The sequence below is a fragment of the Bactrocera tryoni genome, chromosome 3, assembly GCF_016617805.1.
Source record: "Bactrocera tryoni isolate S06 chromosome 3, CSIRO_BtryS06_freeze2, whole genome shotgun sequence".
Classification (NCBI taxonomy): domain Eukaryota; kingdom Metazoa; phylum Arthropoda; class Insecta; order Diptera; family Tephritidae; genus Bactrocera; species Bactrocera tryoni.
Window position 1 is genome coordinate 79,624,179 of NC_052501.1, and position 18,012 is coordinate 79,642,190.

Below are 18,012 nucleotides of genomic sequence, written 5' to 3' on the forward strand. Positions count from 1 at the left end.
AGTACATTTCAAGCATAACTTTAACTGCTTATAACTTTTAAAGGAATATGCTTATTGAAAAACCCAATAAGAACTTTTTTGTAGGGCGCTAACTTTTGTATTAGCATAACCCATTTCCACAGCTGTAGCGTTACTTGCTTCGGAGATAAAAAGTTTAATGGAAAAGAACAAAAATTCACATGAAAATACATGGAGAGACTTAAAATGATGTAGCCAACGTTTAAATCGAAAATAAAAAGTTGTGTTAAATATTTTTTTTTAACTCAGCGGACTTCTGCAAATTAAAAATCAACTTGGTAAGACGCCAACACCTTAATGCATACATATTTGTCTTTTTCTTTGTACGTGTGTATAGAGAAAGCAGCATTTTTACGCTTAAACGTTGCATTTAATCATATTTATATTTGGATGTGTGTGCGTCCATGCAAAAGAACTTCAACGTGTGCACAATAAGTGGAAAGTTGCCAACTTAGAATACTAATTACACACGAATCCTCCAAACACTTCACCAATTGTTGCCCTGTCATTAGGGAGCGCATTAGCACAAATACACGAGACACTTTTGTCATATAAACATACATCTATATGCATGTATGTGTATTATAGTTATAGAGATGTATTTGTAGGTTAGGTAGCAAGTGCTTTAAAGCAAAACCAAAAAAATACAGCTGTGAAATGACAGCTGCTTTAATCTCATTGGTTTGAGACAAGGAAAGTCCAAGTTTTACTTAGGAGACCATAGTGCGCCTCAGGGTTTCTAGCAACTGTAATTGAACAATTTTGTACCACATATCTAACTCTTCCTTTAGTATAAAGACGTTATAGTTTCAAGTAAGGTCTTTTCAAACACGGTTATATGTGTATATTTGCTTTTTGGGTACTCGAGTTAGAATATTATTTTTTTTTCGAACACAGCGATTCCCTTATTAAGATGTATTAGTATTGATGCGACTGAAGAATTCTTCAAAGGAAATAACAAATGCAAGCAGATACCATACACTGAAATATTGTATTATATACTTCGGAATAGGTTAGATTAGGTTAGGTTATACTGGCGGCTGTCACAGATCTACTGATCCCTAGTAATGCCAGATGGAAGTTCTTAGATTTCTTACTTTTAGGTGAAGTGTTCGTTGTTTTTGTTGCTGTAGCGTAAAAGATCTGCCGAGCTGGGAGTCTTTGGACGGATAAAAATCCGGGTCCTTTCCGGTTACGGAGACCCGACTGTCGCGGGAACGAGCGTATTCGTCATACAGGACGTCAATACGTTTTGCGAACTGTAAGAACGATTAGATATCTAAGTTTGATACTTCGTAGCTCCTAAATATTAAGGACGACTTCTAGATAGTGCTGGACATAGGCATAGGAGATGTTCGAGCATATCTCTCAAGCCTACTTCTATGAACTTTCGGTATGTATCGTCATTATTTATGCCCATTCGGCTCACATATGATGCCAGTAGGCATGAAATGTCCAGAGGTCCAGAGGCCAACAACCGCTCGGCAGTCCTTTCGAGACCGTGTGAATAGAAAGCATGTGAGTTTTCCTATGGGGCTCTTGCACATGATCTTGGCGATCATGCATGTACCTAAGGCATTCAATATCGCCCCGATTCGCCTGTCAGACCTCTCCAGCTCAGAAAGTATTCGACATAATACCCGCCGGGGGAAGTAGCGGAAGAGGAAGACCTTCACTCCGTTGGAGAGATCAGGTGGAGAAGGACTTGGCTGCACTTGTTATTTCGTATTGGCGCCCAATAGCGAAAAAAAAACGACTAACGCGCTATTTTTAACTCGACTGTAACCGCGTAAGCAAAATCTACACCATTCAAGAAGAAGAACCCCGTGGCTATATTGATATTCTTTATATTATTTCCTGCCTTGTTAGCTATCTCAGCCACTTTTTTGCAAAGAAAAAAATCCACATGGAAATTACGGCAGCATTCCGGAGGCTCGAGTCGTGACCTGAGATCCAGCTCCAAGCAATCAATCTCTCACGCCATTTATAATTTTTGAGCCATTTGTATATATATTGTGAGGTTCGCCGGAAGGTTGTATGGTCCCGCTTGCTACGTCCGAAGATCCATAGTTACATAAAACGGATTTCGATTGCTGCCGAAACCATCTAAACACAAGAAAATAGACGCAAGAAAATACACGCTAGAAAAAAATTAAGCCAACCAAGAGACAATCGAAATGACTGGATACAAAAGGCAAATCGTACTACAGAAAATCGGGCATGAATATCATATATTTATATATATGTGTATAATTCTTCTTAGCAGTATCAATACGCTTTCAGTGTAACTATCACAAAATCAAAAGGTCCAATATCCGGGCACCCTTTCCACCCACACTTCATTACTATGAAGCTATCCTATCCACAACCTACTATTCGCCGCCATACGTTGCCGTAAGAAGCCCGCATTTGCTTTTAATCTCGCCAACCAAAGTGCCAATAATCTTTATTTCAGCATAAAAGTGGCCCTCAGCTTGGCTAGTTTAATCAACATTTATTCAAGAAAGGCCTTCCGGCGTTGCTTGCCACGCACATATCGTCGTTGGTGCATCAAACAAAGGACGCACACTCAGACACCGTCATTTATTCCTCATTTTCTTATATTTGTTTAAATATAAAATAAATAAATACCACAAAGTGAAATGCTATTTTTTTACTATTTATGCTGCTGAAACCTACGACCTGGCAGTCATATGCTTGCTTGTATGTGCATACATACAGTCTATTAGTAGGTATGTGGGTGCGCTGGTCCACTATGGTTCAAATGGCACGCTTGACAGATGCCATCGGTTCAAGCAGACAGTTGGTTAGTTCATTCATATGCAGAAATGCAAATGCAGTCTGCATTGAGCTATGAGCCATTGACGGTCGGACGGTTAAGCGTTTAAATGCGGGCGAGTGCGTGCGTACGAGCGGCTGTCAGCAGGTCTAACTGCCTGTCTGTTTGTCTGTCTGTCTGGTTGGCGGCGTGTCAGTCGCACAGTCATTATGCAAATGCGCAGCGACTTCGGGTGAGCTGAACTGGGTGAGAAAATGTAATGAAATGAAATCAAATAAAAAAGTTTTTCCATTTATGAAGATGAGACGCTTAAACGTTCGCCAGAGATATGTGCTATTTTACTGGTGAATATGGCGCTCTGCACTCGCTGTATATGAACTTAGGTGAGTGCATATGGCACCTAGACAAACAGACAAGCAACATATTCGCATTTTACTGACTATCTTCCTGAAATTAATATTATTTTTTATACGCACTTTTTGCAGATATTACGCTTTATGAAGCTCAGGAAATGTGTAGAGATTAGAGAAAAATTAGCTGGGCATGGCAGTTTCACAAACTAATTTCGCTTTATGGTTAATCAAGTGTCACTGCAGCGTTTTTTAGAATACTGCGCATATAATGGCTGGGTGAGTGACTTCAGGGTACGAAATTCTTTGGTGCTCAATTTGAGTTGTAAAAATGGCTTAATCACCAATTCGGAGATCCCATTAGCGACATTCGGAAATTAATCCACTTGAAAAATTTTATGACCGAAACAGATGATCGAAACTGAGAACCGCAAAAAATAAAATATATAACTTTTAACATAATTCTGAGCCTTGAACCAAACTCCCACACTATTTGACCGAGTATAATCGTAGCATTCCCATTCAGAAGCTATAACTTTCTATGCTATTACTCATGGTTATGTCGTTAGTGATGCTTCGAAATTAACTCATTCCAACAAAATTATGGCTAAGAACATGATCCTAAGCCCTGATGCATTTAACCACTACGACTAGACAGACTTTAAACAGACTTTAGAGCTGGCTACTCTGAATCCACCCACCCATTGCGACGATATGCTCTGCCACACACAGTGTCTTTGATATTCTTAATAGTCATATAAATATCCAGCACTTTATTTCTAACCATTTCCCACGAAAGTCGGGTCTACGTAACCGGAACGGCCCCGGACTGTCAACTAAGTAAAATTCTGCAGCTACTACAACAACAACATTAGCAATATGATCCGTTCCCACGACAGTCGGGTCTACATACCCGGAACCGACTCGCTTTCTTATTCGACCAAGGGCTGTCAACTCAGCAGCATTTCCCCAAACTTCAGGAATGTTTTCTGCCCCTACATCAACAACATCAGCATAACCAATATAAGCGTCCTAAAACAGAATAAAATAAAAATAAATAGAGGTATGCGCCGCGACATAAGGTCTATTGTTCCCTCTATGTCACAACGAATCCCGTAGGCCTGGATAAATTTCAGTATCCTGCTAGGTTCAATTGATACGGTGTGATCCCTATTCAGATACATAGAACCTAGGGTCTTTATACTGGGCCTACAGACTGCTGTGCATTCCAGCAACAAGTGCTCGGAGGTTTTCGGCTCCATGCCGCAGAACCGGCAGTTAATATATACAAGAGGCTACCCCAATATACAAGAGGCTACCCCAATGTTAAATAGGTGTCTCTTGAGCCTACAGTGCCGAGTGTAAAATGCCACAGTGCAATAGCCGAAACTTATTCCTCGGGAAGTAACCACTCATTAGCAACTTTTCTTGCATACTTTTACCTGCCCACCCACCCATATGAGGTGCACTTAATTGCGAACGGATAGGCTATTCAGTGGTTCTGTACACCTTTGAAGCAATAGTGATTTAATCTCGTAAGTTGAGATCACCTTAAAAGCCGCTTGACTATAGCCGAGTATCTCGATGCTTTCATTGCGATAGTTGTGTTGGCGGTTTATCTCCACACGCGGACTAATAGCAAAGACTTCTGCTGAGGAAATACTCGGAAATCGTCCCATTGGTATGGAAAGTTTGGTAGGCGACGCCTGCACCAATGGCTTGCACCGTTTTCGAGCCGTGAGTGTACCGTTTAAAAATGCTGCTCCTTAGCAGTAGATCAAGCGTGAACTTACTCTATTCAACCTTACTGCCGAACGTAATTTTCAACTTCCTTAAGAAGTTTACTCTTTTGGCTTACCCTTTTGGTCATCAAAATGGCACAGCTAGAGCTAATTGAGCCCGAAATATCACAGGGCAGCACTCCCACCTACTCTTTTGGTTATGCTGATATGAGCATATCTTCCTTCCCACAGGAAGGCAACTCTATTCGTCGAAAGATAACTTAGCTCATACATCCTCTGATAAGAAATGACATCATACCCAAATGTAATCGTAGAATACAGAATTTTCTCGCAGATTCACATTGAACTAATTAATTTCTGAGCTAACTAGTCTAGAAAATAAAGTGTAATACTAAGAGTGATTGGACCTTAGCTATCACTTGGTCCGGCCCTTTCAAACCTTTCATATACGGAACGCCCACCAAATACAAATTATGTATGAGTCACGATGAATCCGGGAAGCATGAGTAACACAGACGGGTCTACGTAAACTCTTTGGGCTCCGACTGTAAAATCTTCTGCTTTCTTCAAAGTAAGGTGAATGTTTTGTAGTTTGTTTATGGTTGTCAAATTCTTAGAATCTCAATGACCATGTATATCACAAAGGCCCACACGATTCGTTATGGACACTGATAACCATTAGCTCTGTAGTATTCTTTTATACCTTATCCACATGCGACAATAATAATAGGATGACCTGACTAGTTATAACTGCCAAGATCCCTACACTCACACCAACAAATCATGCTTTTACAAGTATAATGATTTAATAATAATGTGGGTAAAACCCCTTTGAAGTCATTGTAATTAAGTTTTATGAAATTCACACCTTCTGGCTAAAACTAAGCCTAATCAAACGCTTGTCCCCATTTCATTGACGAGCCTTAATTTGTACCGTTTTGCTCCATATTCCGAAAGTCACTTGACGTTGCATTTGATATGGTGTCAAATTAATGCCATTAATCGCAATTTGCATATATTAGGCTAATATGTGTGCATAAATTATAATGATGTGCAATAAAACGGAAAACTTAATATTGCCAAGCGACGAAGATGTAATGAGGACGTCAGCGGAAGTGTTGTCGTGTTTATTAAAAGGCGCAAATGTGCTCGTGTGCGTATATAGTGCAGATATAACATATATACGTATTAAGGCATTCAAACATTTTATAGATCCCGAAAATTCGGGATTCAAAAGTCGGGATTAAATTTTTTAAGGATGAATTATTATTGTTGTAGTACTATGTACAGATCCCGGTCTATCAATCTCGAAATTTCGGGAAATTTCGGGATTCAAAAGTCGGGATTAAATTTTTTAAGGATGAATTATTATTGTTGTAGTACTATGTACAGATCCCGGTCTATCAATCTCGAAATTTCGGGATTTGTAAATTCGGGATCCCGAAAATTTTTTGAGATTTTTTTGTTAAATAAATTTAAAAAAGTATGATATTGTTAGTAGATAAATCAAGTACAGGCAGATTCCGGTCTATCAATCTCGAAATTTCGGGGTTTGTAATTACGGGATTCCGAAGAATTTTCGAGATTTTATTGTTAATTAAATTTTAAAGACTTTTAAAGTAAAATGTTGTTGTTATTGTTGTACTACGTACAATATATAAGCAAATAACTCGCGTAGTTACTACGCAGATTACGAACTATCAAGGGTTTCATACTGACTCTTCAAAATTTGTAATAAATAATTTCATACAACAGTTATCTAAAATTTCATTATCAGACTGTGTTATTAGTTAGCAAAGAGAGAACAATATTATTTTTTTATTAGACTGCTTTTTTATTTATATATTTTCAAACCTTAACACAGACCCACCAAAGACTAAAACCACTTTTAACGATATAATCTACTTAGCAAAGTCTGAGACCCTTTTAACGATCTAGTAGAGAGCATTGACGCACACCACAATCTTGACAATTTTAAAGCGTTGACCTAGTTTGACGGAATAAAATAATACGATTTTCGAAAAAAAACTGCTGTATCAATTCTTTTCACATTTTATACATATACATATTTTTAAGTTTTTCAATAATTTTTAAAGAAAAAAATATTTATTTTTTGAAATTTAAAAAATTTTCGTTGTGTTTGGCCGGGTAAGTCATGGTATGGAAAATTATATACAGAGCATGTAGAAAAAACGTTGCAATTTGTGCTGTTTCGAGAAAACCGCATTTAAAAATGAACAGAGTGGATATATTTTAGAAAGCTGAAACTCACAAACTGTTTAAGATATCGATTTTGAATTTTAGTATATGCGATCGAAATATGAGAGAAACAATCGATTTTATTATTCATTTCACTTAAAAAATATGGCTTGCTAGATAAATAACCTTACAATTTTGCTTCGTAAAGGACTTCTTCAAATAATTTGGTGGCAAACGATTCCTACTGCGGTCAGGACAGTGACTTTCAAACATCAACTTCGGTACCAGATAATATCATATATTGAGTCATAGATGGCGAAGTTTTACAAATCGGCTACAAGGCTGTTTGAGGTACACTCTAAGCTCCACTGTATGGAGCAGTGGACGAGGGAGGGCCAAATTTTTAAAAACTTAGTGGCAAGAATGTTGTTTACGACTAATCTTTTATCTGATCTTTTAAATACATCTCTGAGCGTTTACCGCGATTATCTCAAGAAAACAAGAAAGGTTTTAGGAAGAAAATATGCATCAACTTTAAGAAGCTTACAAAGCTTTAAGGGATCTACTAGTGTAGAAATAAAACAAAATCGATTGTTTTATATGTATTTCCAAAGCTTAACTATTCAAGCATATGTTTTCAAGAGGATTTCTCAAAATACAAATTATTTTCGGAGGTTATTATGTCGGATATACATATAGGTAGGTATTTCTTCAAACTTTCAAAACGGTGGTAACGATTTTTCAGGTTCTACTGGACCGAAAAATCCTACTGGATTTTTCAAAATTCAAATTATTTTTAGAGATATACATATGTAGGTATTATATCGGTTATTATATCAGTTATTATATCGGATATATAGGTAGATATTTCTCCAAACTGTGTTTTTCAAAACGATAGTCACGATTTTTCAGGTTCCACTAGAAATTTTCAGAGAACCTTCAAAAACTAACACAAATTCATGCCTTTCGACTAGAAACCTCCTTAACAAATTTTTTATAAAATCTTTTTATTTCTATGCTTTTTGTACGGCACTATACATATGTCTGTCCACATGCTTATTGGCTTTCATATCGGTGCTTCTTAAGTGCGCCTGCGGTTTCGATTGCCTTAATAAGACTCAAAACCAAATTGAATTATCCAAGTGGCAAAGCTGACTTATAGACACACATACGTCTGCATATGTATTGTACATATGTATATTAGAGGCTATGCACATATGCTGGCAGTTATAGCAGCAAATGTATGTATGTTAATGTCTGCATGGTAAAATCATGCATAAAAAATTAACTATTTATACGAGGATGCAGTGCACGACGGTACAGGACAGAAAGGCAGAAACTTCGGAGACGATATTGTGCTTCTGCTGTTGTTACTTGTGTTGCTGTTACTGTTGGTGTTTGTGTTTGTAGCAATGCAAGTTAATTTACAAGTTAATTAGTTTTGTGATTAAATACATACAAATGTGTATGTGTGATCATACATAAATAAAACTATATATAGATATACATATACATACATACATATGTACATATGTACATATGTATATAGTGAGAAAGCCAACCTGCATATATCATCATCATCTTTGAAGATTGCTAACACTTTCTGCTGCAGACACACATACAAGTATGCATTTATTTTCATGCATGGCATATAGAATATATCTGTGTGCCCGTGTTGAAAGTAAGAGCTTGCGCGTCTGTGACCCGTATGTCTTCAGGTTTTATAATTAAATTTTCAACACCTTTTTGAAGCTTCGTTTTCGCTCAAATTTCACGCACACAGCCACACACAGATATGTATATATGCATTTGCATACACATATTTATACATTTATACACACACACACATACATACATACATCTATACCAGATATCTCCTGCAACGCCGTCAACTTCCACTCGCGCCCATACCAAACCCTGTACACCAGCACTGTTCCCATTGCCAATACCGTTAGTCGACAGGTCGACACTCAGCTGCTTTGAATTTTCTTATTGTTTCATTATTAATAGCTCAAGTGCTGAACTTTTGCATTGCATTATACCAACACATAGTAGCTGGCGCTGTGTGTGGGTGTGTGTGTGTGGATGTGGGTGTATTTTATATGCAGACGCTTTATTGAGCCCACTTTGTTGTCGTGTCGTTCGCAGCTCCCTCGCCAGTCGGCGTGCCATCGAGGCACCGCGTCAGCGAGCCAGCAAGCTCTACGCCTTCATAACTTTTCTAATAATTTTTCGCTTCACACAAGCAAGTTTGCCATCGTCGTTGTGAGTATTTGTGCGAAATTTTTCGGTTTGGCAGATACCTATGGAACCTTGAAGCAGCTGTGGATGAAAAGTTTACATTGTTGTACTTAAGTGTGCCTACTTTGTTCGAGAGAAGACACACTTATGTGGCACACTTTAGTCGCAACTTTTCGTTGATTTTTTGCCTTTTGTATTCAAGTATTTGAAAATAAGCGAAATTAGTTAAAGGCCTTAATAAGTGTGGACGTAAAAGATATAATAATTTGTAAATTTTATAATTTATAATGAAAGCGTATAACGGTTAATGTTTTTAGAAATTTTTATCGAATAAATTTTGTGGCGCTCATAGAGCGTGGTTTGCTAAGGAGAGGCAAGTTAGTATGTATATGTAGTATGTGTTATGCAGAGACCGCAGTAAGTTTAGCTGACAAAATGACTTGGATGAGAGAACCACTATTATGAGAGCTAACTTTAAAAAATTAGAATCTCAAAGGGTTTCTGAGCTGGCGAAAGCCGTACGAAAGACCGAGGTTAAAACAATATAATTCCATCTGTTGTACTGATAACCGGAATGAGTGGCATCGAAATTAAATATTTACTCACGACAAACTCTATAGATGGATCTACGTATACAGGGCATGGAATATAAATAACTACGTTTTACAACAAAAAAAACAAGGGATTCCTAAAGGAATCTATAAAAGAAAAGCAGGAACCGTGCCTCTCCACTGCTTAGGTGATCATTGCACCTCAATATGATGTGATTTGAAAGGGAAGCTGGCTGCCAGCTGACGGTATAAGATAGCACTGCGCCTGGCCATTGCTTAGGTGACTGTCGCGTCTCGATGTGATGTGATTAAAGAGCCATGAGGTGACCTCACGGAAGCTGGAAGCTGGGTCAAGAACCCCTTTGTTTACATTTTACCCAGGTCAATGACCCCTTTGTTTATATTTTATGAGGTCAATAATCCTTTTGTTTACATTTATCCAAGTCAGCAACCTTTGTGTACATTGTCAGTGAGCCTCTTGTTTACATTTTGTGGGGTCAATGATCCTTTTGTTTACATTTTGTGGGGTCAGTGACCCTTTGTTTACATTTTATGATGTCATTGACCCTTTTTTACATTTTGCCAAGCCCACAACCTTTGTTTACATTTAGCCGAGTCAACAACTTTGTTTACATTTGAGATCAGTGACAATTTTGTTTACCTTAGAAGGTCAATGACCCCTTTGTTTACATTTTATGAGGTCATTTATCCTTTTTTTACAGTTAGCCAAGTCTACAACCTTTATTTACATTTAGCGAAGTCAACAATTTTTTTTTACTTTTGGGGTCAGTGAACTTTTTGTTTACATTTTATGAGTTAATGACCCTTTTATTTACATTTTACCGAGGTCAATGAGCACTTTCTTTACATTTTGAAGGCAATGACGGCCATTGTAAATTGTTGAGATCGGACTGTTATAGCATATAACTAACTAACAAACTGACCGATCGAAAACAAGTTTCTGTATTTTTCATCATTAATTTTTCTCTGTTTTAACGGAAAAAAGTATTTTATCTTAAAATAGTTTATTTTATATTCAAAAATTATACTCGTACATATGGAATCCAGGAAGCAGAAAACCTAAGGCAAAACAGTCTTTAGTATAGCTTTAACTATACTTATAACCGAACTCAAAAATATATGCTTATGGTGGGTTACAGAATATTTCTAACTGAATATATAGCTATAAAATTGGAGTACTTACCAGCAGGTAGATATAGGAATGTTGTCTTTTCGAACGGCTGTTGTGCTGATCGATCTAAATAAGTCCGATGCCATAACAATTTTTACACCATTCCAACACCTGTTACTTCTATTGGCAACACATTAACACGGTTTCAAAACTTTTTGTGTCATAACACCGAAATAAAGAGATCTTCACATATGTATTTGCAAGTATTAACCTTAAAAAAGGAGAATATATAAATAAATATTAATATATAAAATAATGAATAAATTTTCGAAATAAAAAAATTAGGTTAAATAACAAAAAAAATAATTAATTAGAGAATTAATTAAAAGAAAATTTAACTATACTGTAGGTAACCAAAAACACAGTAATTGAACATTTTCGAAATTAATAAAAAATTGAGGTTACGTAACCAAACATAGAGCCAAAATTGTGGAAAGAAAAAAATTTGGGTTCCATTATGACACAATTCATAAAAAAATGTCTAAAGTAGAAATTGGGTTACATTACGTTAATCCGGTCTGTCTTGTGAGCCACCACTAAATTATATTCTATAAATATTTCCAAAGCTCCAAATTCTTAAAATCCTATTTTATTCACTATTTAAGCTTGCGAACAGTGTCTACTTAGCTATAAAAATAAAATACATTATATATTGTATATTCAGGATTAGATCGTAGTATGTATGCATGTATGTATGTATGTATGTACATATGGACACACTAAGCAGCAGCACTTAAATTATCCAAAAGCGCAACCAAATCTCCACTCTTGCGTATCTTATTAAATTCTGATAAAGGTTCAACTCACCCCCACCCCCACGCACAACGGTAATACTAGCCATTTGTTATTTATTTCCACCGCACCGTTGGACTCAATCAGTTGGTCTGCTTTGGTTTTTCTCGGCTCAGATTTATGCTTTCATGCTTGAAATACTCTGCGCTTTAGCAATTACATATCGTCTTAACTAACCAAACTTGCGATGCAAATGATGTGTGCATAATATATTTTTGGGAATTTATTTGACTTTATTTTGGTTCCTTTTCATTTTGTTTTGTGCTTTGTTTCTTTAATTTTTTTGCCAATGGTCAATAGCAGAATTCCGCCTGAACCTAAAATGCTCACACATTATTTTGCTCGCTTCATTTCGTGTGCTGAGTTGCGAGCAAAAGGTGAAATAAATTCAAATTACAGTCACACACACTTATGTATGTATATACAAGTATTTCTATACATACAAACATTCATAGCTCTTTGATATCACATTTCTCAAAATATGTACACTATAAATGGACGCTTATACCTCTGCTAGCTGCTTATCATCTTATCTGCGCTCTTTTGTGGTGAACACATGGTTGACTTATGAGCTTTCTTCACCCAATTCCGAAGACTAATTAATTTATGGGCGGCATTTTCATCGTAGAAATATGCTAATATGCTTCCTCAATTATGTACCTTAATGAAAGTAGAAATATTGGTTAAGTTAACCGGAAATTAACTGGTTGGTAGCCAGATATTGGAAAAAAGGTCTTAAGAGATTAATTGCTTACCGATGATTTCTCAATTACCTTAAAGAAAGAAGAAATCTTGTGTAAGTTAACCAGAAACTAACGAGAGATACCAGCTATTAAGAATAAGGTAGATAGGTGTGAACCGATTTCATGTTTTCAGAAACTATAAAATGAAATCACCAAATTAGGTCTGGTTTAGGTTTGTGCAATATGATATTTCACATTAAAGTGGGCGCTACCAGGAACCAATTTTCATATTTCAAAGAGAAGATAAATTACAATTATATTCGATGTAATGAGGTCTTATGTTCTGCCTAGCCACTATGGGAATGTAGATACTACAGTTTAGTACCGAGAACGAATGAAGATGGCCCATGAATTACACCAACGCACATACAGGGTTTGTCCGGGAAGTAATAGGACTGGGTCGATTTAAAAACTTTCAAAATAGGCTCCTTCTGCGCCGATGCAGCGTTGCCAGCGCGGTTTTCAATCATTGAAGGCGTCTCGAAAGCATTCTCCGAAATAGCCTTGCCAACCTTGGTGTATGCTGCTTGGATCCCCTTTCATCGGTGCGACGGAGCCACATCTGGACTGTAGGGCGGCTGCGGAAGCGATGGGATGCCGGCCTTGGTTAGGTAGCTGTTCACAAGAAAGGCATTGTGAGCCGGGGTGTTATCATGGTGCAACTTCCAATCGGCTGCGATGTCTTGTCGGACTCGATTGACCCTCCGTTTGAGTCTCTTGAGGACTTCCACGTAAAACTTTGACGGTTTGTCCAGGAGGAACAAATTCATGGTGGACAATGCCTTTGATGTCAAAAAAGACAATGAGCAACGTTTTCACTTTGGATTTGCTCTTTCTTCCGGTCGTCATTAGCGACCTCTTCCCGGTTCTCCAAATAGGCCTGGTGCCACCGAAACGCACCACTTCTTGCGAAAGCAACATCTGGGTAAGCCAGCTTGATCATATCAAACTGTCGCAGATTTACTGATTTTACAGATCAAAAAATCCTATTACTTTAAGGACAAACTCTGTATACTGAACCAAATAAGTTTCTTTATTTTCGAAGGAATGGACATATCGAGATTAATTTGTCTTCATTCCGAAAATTTTGGGTTGAAAAATATAAAACAGTATTTTTATACATTTAATACACCAGTTTGCTAAAACGTTCGGTTCATAAAACGGAAAGTCGGAGACCCTAAAGAGTATTTATTAAATGAAATTCTTGTGTCACGGTGTTTGTTGCCAAACTCCTCCGAAACGTCTGGACCGATTTTGTTGAAATTTGGTGTGCATATCGGAGAGGTCTGAGAATTGACCTACATTTACTTTTCATATCCCTATATGCTGAGACTAGTCCATCCCAAATTTTATGTGTTTCGTTTTTTCTTTTTGACAAAACTATTTTTTTTTTTATTTTTCATGACTCAGCATAATTACTTGGATTTTTCAACTTTATTCGTGAAATATAATTGATTTTTATTTTATTCAAAAATTATGACGAAAACAACAACTGCATAGGTATTATATATGTTGCATTCATGTACTCGAATCAGAGCCTCACTGATCTCAAAGCCACTTAGTTGGCTCTCAGAAATCGATGATGCGGTTGAAAATGCGGTCTGCTTGTAGAAAGAAACCAAAAAATATTAAGAGAGCTTCAAATTTAATATCATTCCCTCAAACTCAATTAGTAAGCACACAACCCACTAACAACTTTACCTCAAACCCAACATTGTGTTAGCTCTGCGTTGGATCATTCTTTGCCTTCTCAACGGCAAAATCAACTCGAATATGGGACGCATGAAAGCAAAATAAATGACTTCGGCCACAGATATGAAACTAAAACCCATAAACAAACCCATAATGCCGCCAGTATTAGCTTTGGTCGAAAAGAGTACAATAATAACATAATTTTTTAGGTAGCGTTTTAGTTTTGTACAAAGTAATAAAATAGCGCAAAAATACTCACATAGAAACTCTGTAAAGCCGACATAGACATTTTTCAGATCACCATGGAATACAGATTCGCGATAGAAGAAATGCACCACCGCAACATTCTTGTTAATATACTCCATTGACATATTCTTTAGTATACTTGGCGGGGTCAGATAGTTGTAAGCGCGTAAAGGTGTCGAAGTAGCATCGGCTTTATAGTTCAAATCAAAGCATGGTGGTAAACAACATTTACGACAACTACTGCCACCATCACCCTTCATCCACTTATTTTCGGCTAAACTGCTACAATTTGTTTGTTGTACATTGCATATGGTTGCATTTTCAAAAAGCAACGGTAAATTGAACGGCACACATTTGCATTGTTCATAGATATATTTCACTTGACATTCACTCTCGCAATTGCGTCGCGAGTAATGTGCGAAATAGAGTAAGTTCTCCTCGCCATTAAACAGACACTGGCGGTCATTGCGGCGTAAATTGCGTACGGTGGCGGTGGCTTCGGTACTAATAACATCGATACGCAAACGAGTCTCGAAACCCAAAGGCAAAATGAGCGCGGTTTCTCTGATTGTAGTCGCTTCGATTGCATTGTGCATGCCGATCTGGAATAGAGAAATGAAGAGAGTGTAGAAAGTATATGAGAGAGAGAGAGAGAAAGAGAAAGAGAGAAACAGAAAATAGAGAGAGATATAGAAAAAAAGAGAGAGCGAGTGTGAGAAAAAGAGACAAATACAAAAAGAAATCTAACGTAATTGATAAACATCCCAAAATTGTATTAAATATAAATATTATTGCTATTAACTCACCTTAAAACCAGGTCCATTGGTTGTTGAGCAATAATAATTATCTATTTCGGCATCTAATATCAGCGTTAGACCCATTGATACACCCGTGCCAGATGCTGCACGTGGATAGTAATTTTTTGGTAAAATTTTGGGATAACCACTTTCCGGATTCCAATCGATCGGTATAACGTTATCGGCACGTTCATAGTCGCTAATTATTTTGTTGGTGCTGCAATGATGGAAAGAGAGAGAAAAATGTGTAAAATAATTATAAGACTACCCTTTAAAACCACTTACTTGCCCTTAAATAGAAAATCGGGGTGTAAAACGTTGAAAACGCAGCAAAGACCCTCATCAGTCATTATTTCATGAAATAGATCTGAGCAGTTCTGTACAGAGGAACCAATCGAACAAGAGAGTAACATACGAGAGCATGGTTGGGCGTGCTGGAAAAGTATAAGGAGCGATACACTTAAAATTAATGAGCTGATAATGGGGGGTTCCAAAATTACATTTTAAAATTTAATACATGTTTTAGCATCTAATCTCTGAGTAATATTTATACAAGATAATAATATATTTATACTCACCTCATGTAAAAATGTTGAAAATGTCAAATTGTTAGACTTAAAATTTGGTGACTCCATTAATTCTTCATCTATTATTGATCCCATATTGCATAGTAGTTTTAACAAGACACCCCCGCTGGAATCACTGTAAAAAAATGGAAATACAAACATAAAGTAAGACTCTTCATAGAAGTACTCAGCTCAGCTGAGATCTTAAATTAAAGTAAATTCTGTGGCAGTGGCCTTTTAGGATTTCAATGATCTGAAACTTCGAAGATCTGAAGCTTCGGTATTTTCAAGTTCTCGACAGTGTCAAAATATGGGTCTTCAATATTTCAATTTGAAATATTTTTTAGTGTCGTATGATTTTAATCGTATTTACTTACGTTGTATAATTCGCTACACGACTCGCCATCACCTGATTCATATTACAAACCGTTATAGCTGGAAATGGTGTACTCAATATGGACGTGGGATGTGGACTTATGCCTATAATTACGGGCGTGCTAATCCATTTGGCATACACATTCGCAATTAAATTGGCCGTTACTATGATGGCTGCAAGAAAGGCGCACAAAAAGAAGGACCTGTAAAGAAGAACCGTAAATCAAATTAAATGTATAGTTTTGGAAGCACCATTATTGCATTTCATAAGAATCAAACACTTACTTCTCCCAGATGGTGATGCTATCATCAGCCAGATATTTCAAGCCATGCAATGTGGTCTCCTTAAGAAACTTCTTCACATTGCCTCTGCAATAAGTTTTCACAATTTTTTTGGTTTGTTGAGTATTTGCCATTGAACTCCGAAAGTTTTGCTTGCGTGACGAATGTTCTTAATCAAATGAACTAATTTATCTAAGGCACTCGTATAAATACACAGATTAATGAGCTGAATGTGTGGACAAATATGTATGTAGACATATGGCATTACAACGGAGGTACTCATTTACAATGTCGATGTTGATGTAATTAAACACTTTGGTAATGAGTTATTCTTCGTTTTTGACCTGTGCTAAGTGATATTTAATTTGGCGACGGACGCTAACCGAGTAATTTGTGTGCGTGACTAATATTCAATAAAACGTGAGTTCGGCTGATTCTTCTTCATTAAAAACAGCATTTTAATCAAAAATCGATATATATATTATATTTATCGGATGTACATTTATTTGAGAAGATTCTTCGAAAATTTTAAGTCGAACCGTCTAATACTTTCCAATATGTAATGTAATCGACTCCCAAAACTTACAAGGAGTTTTTCTCAGAGTCTGTGAAGGCCGTTCTTTGGAATAGCAGGACCGAACAACTTAAACATTTCACACGACCTCCTTAGATATATAGTATTTTAGAAATTTTTCAGGAGAAATGCGGTTTTTATAACATACAAGTGAAGATAACGCCTTAAGAAATTTGTTTTTCCGATACCACACCAGCACTTCACATCACAAATTGGAGAAGCTCGACCAAAATGACATCAACATGGTGGCGTCATATTATTTACTTTAATATTAAGTGTTTTTTAATTAAAATTTTATATTATGCAGTAAACCAAATAAGAAATGTTTGGCGCAGTTTTTAAAAACTGACCAAAGATTTTTCCAGACGCACAGATTTCAGAGCTTTTGACTATATACAGATAACGCTAATTTACCTTAGATATTTAGGCAAACTTCTTGCTTCTACTTATGGTCTATTATAGATCTCTTTTAAAGAGCCGAAACTTCTTTACAGCAAAAGTACACACGAAGATTTGTCAACCAGAAGTCAGATACTCTCTTTGATACTTAGCTTTCTGATACAGCCAAAAAATAACAAAATCAAGAGCTATTCAGGTTAGAACCAGTCTCCCGACTGGGTATAGATTTTACAATACAAACACTTTTAATGCGGTACAAGTTCTTTCTTTGGAAGAAGAACAAGTGGAGAAGTAAATAAATTCCAACCGACTGCCTAAAGACTAGAAAAGCTGGTAAGTGACAGATTTCGAAGAATAATTTCATAAAAAACAAATTTTTTTAAGACGTTGGAACTCGAACTTTCCAACATCAGTTGAATAGAAGCCATTCTCCAACAACCAGCCTACACAACTTCGACAATCGTGCCAATCCCA

General features: G+C 36.8%; 1 protein-coding gene across 2 annotated transcripts; it reads right to left on the bottom strand.

The window, feature by feature from the left end:
- Positions 1–11,194: 11,194 nt before the first annotated feature.
- Positions 11,195–17,953, bottom strand: LOC120773013 (pickpocket protein 28). Of its 2 annotated transcripts, XM_040101935.1 has the most exons (8): positions 16,569–17,953; positions 16,286–16,486; positions 15,921–16,044; positions 15,628–15,776; positions 15,352–15,559; positions 14,559–15,147; positions 14,309–14,468; positions 14,032–14,208 (listed from the first exon to the last, which is right to left on the bottom strand). In XM_040101935.1, exons 1-8 carry the CDS (start codon positions 16,697–16,699, stop codon positions 14,166–14,168), a joined length of 1,605 nt encoding a protein of 534 aa, XP_039957869.1. In that variant the 5' UTR covers positions 16,700–17,953; the 3' UTR covers positions 14,032–14,165. The 2 variants fall into 2 exon arrangements, with proteins under 2 accessions (XP_039957870.1, XP_039957869.1); XM_040101936.1 differs by lacking the exons at positions 14,032–14,208; positions 14,309–14,468 and adding an exon at positions 11,195–11,283.
- Positions 17,954–18,012: the final 59 nt, after the last annotated feature.

Coding starts and splice junctions, on each gene's coding strand:
- LOC120773013 (XM_040101935.1), bottom strand. CDS start 16,699: ATGGCAAATACTCAACAAACCAAAAAAATTGTGAAAACTTATTGCAGA. Junction 16,045..16,285: donor CGTGTAGCGAATTATACAAC/GTAAGTAAATAC, acceptor ATTTTTTTACAG/TGATTCCAGCGGGGGTGTCT. Junction 14,209..14,308: donor AACACAATGTTGGGTTTGAG/GTAAAGTTGTTA, acceptor TTCTACAAGCAG/ACCGCATTTTCAACCGCATC.